Raw genomic sequence first — 1,839 nt, 5'->3', positions numbered from 1 at the left:
TGAGCTCAAACTGTGTAAGACGGCTCGAAACGGTGCACCAGGTACACAGTCAAGAAAAAAAACGGTGTACGTAGTCTCTGCCGAGTTGTCTTGTTGGTTTACTAGAAAATGGATTGGGCACCACCGCGCGATTTGCATCTCTCTCTCTCTGGGCCAGAGTCTGGCGTGGCAGTGTCGCCAATGATACTGTACACAGCTCATTCCGCAACCTGCGCGGTGACGTCAAGCGCACCGAAATGAGCAATAAACGCTTCACCGTCAATCCTTTCGGAGAGTTGACACTCACGTCCGAAGACCGCGCGAAGCTCGTGAATATCGCGAACACTCTGGTCCATGCCAAGCTTGAAGAGTATGAAGAGTATATTAATATTGCAAAGACGATCGACCTCGTGCGCTGGAAGAGGTTCTCCTCCTCGGGCGCCGCGACGACGTACATCGAGCGAAAGAACTCGAATCCGGACTCCAATTTGCATGAGCTTCTTATGACTGCCCCACTATCCGGGACGCTAGACGAGAACATGTTTGGTCTCGTCAATCCGACGCTAGAAGCGATGAGGATAAAAGCGTCATACCTGAATGACTTCAGCGCAGCGGCTGTGCTGGCGACAGTTGTAGAGCCAACGGTGGACGAGCCTTTCCTGTCCACTGTCGTAAAATGGATGGAGATCGACATCCCTGGAGCGTCGATTGGAGCTGTACGCAACCGCGACTATGTTTACGTTGAAAGCACAGGCCTCACGAGTCTCAGAAACGGCGATCGCGTTGGTTTCCACTTGATGCACTCCGTGAATTTCCCACAGACGCATGAGTTGCCTTCTCGAGTGCGTGGGAACATGTCGTTGTGTGCTATCTTTCGTCAAGAAGGTCCTGATCGCACAGACTGCCGTGGCACAGGTATCATGGACCCGAAGGGTGATATGATCCGGATGGTGGCTATGATGGGGATGGTCCAAGCCACGATGGCAGGCGTGAAGTACTCGTACTGCGGCCAGATGAAGAAGCTCGCTTGGCTGCTGGAGCAAAGAAACCGAAATTAAGAATCGGCAAGTCTGACAGCACTTGCAAGTTGTGTCTTAAAGCGGTGTGTGGCTTGTGCAAAGTGCACAAGAAGCTAAGTTTTATCTCACTCGATCTGGAGCTCACTCAGCGGAAGGTGGCGCTCTGTGTCAAGTGTTTGATGAAAGCTACTCGCTTGGACACGCTCGAAGCTGCTTGTCATCAATTCGTATACAAACAAATTGTCCAACCGGTTGCTCGCGAGACTTTCGTCACCAGCGAAATGAGCGTATCCTCGGATGGCACAGCTGACGGGTGATACATTAGGACGGGGTGGTGGTGTATCTGGCCAACAGAATGGATGTGATTGCTACATGTAGTACAGTCTGGTGCAAAGTTATAGCCGCACCTACGTTTGCTCGTTTATTATAATACTTATTTGTACGTCAACAGCCGTCTACGTGCGGCCTGTAGAGTTTTTAAGGTTCTAATTGTAGGCAGTTGGGCTTGTGATGTACTGGTGCAAAATCATTGCCGCACTGGTCTATTTTCAACTTTCTTCAGAACTATACGTCTATTTCTGCAGTAATGGATACCTCACGTTTATGACGTGCGTCTACACTTTGTCGCCATTACGATCCACGTAAGCATGCCGAGAGGCAAACTTCTATCTGATGAAGCGAAGGGTAAAATTTTGGCTTACTGTTCGTCAAGACCTCGAGCTGTACTCAAGACGAGTAATTGGTGGAGGAAGCGTGATGACGGCAGGGGCTAGCTTGGCATGGTAAAACAAACCTAGTGGTTTTGGAGGGTCGTCAAAGCTCTATAGACTACGTCAAGCCT

At 50.1% G+C, this 1,839-nt stretch overlaps 1 protein-coding gene across 1 annotated transcript; it reads left to right on the top strand.

Annotated features, from left to right (window-relative positions):
- Positions 1–518: 518 nt before the first annotated feature.
- On the top strand, positions 519–996 carry PITG_15436 (uncharacterized protein; the record flags this gene model as incomplete). Its single annotated transcript, XM_002898341.1, has 2 exons — positions 519–835; positions 975–996. The coding sequence occupies 2 exons, from the start codon at positions 519–521 to the stop codon at positions 994–996; spliced, it is 339 nt and encodes a 112-aa protein (XP_002898387.1).
- Positions 997–1,839: the final 843 nt, after the last annotated feature.

Source organism: Phytophthora infestans, genomic scaffold, assembly GCF_000142945.1.
Source record: "Phytophthora infestans T30-4 supercont1.37 genomic scaffold, whole genome shotgun sequence".
NCBI classification, from domain to species: Eukaryota; Oomycota; class Peronosporomycetes; order Peronosporales; family Peronosporaceae; genus Phytophthora; species Phytophthora infestans.
This window is presented reverse-complemented; position numbering and strand designations above follow the sequence as displayed.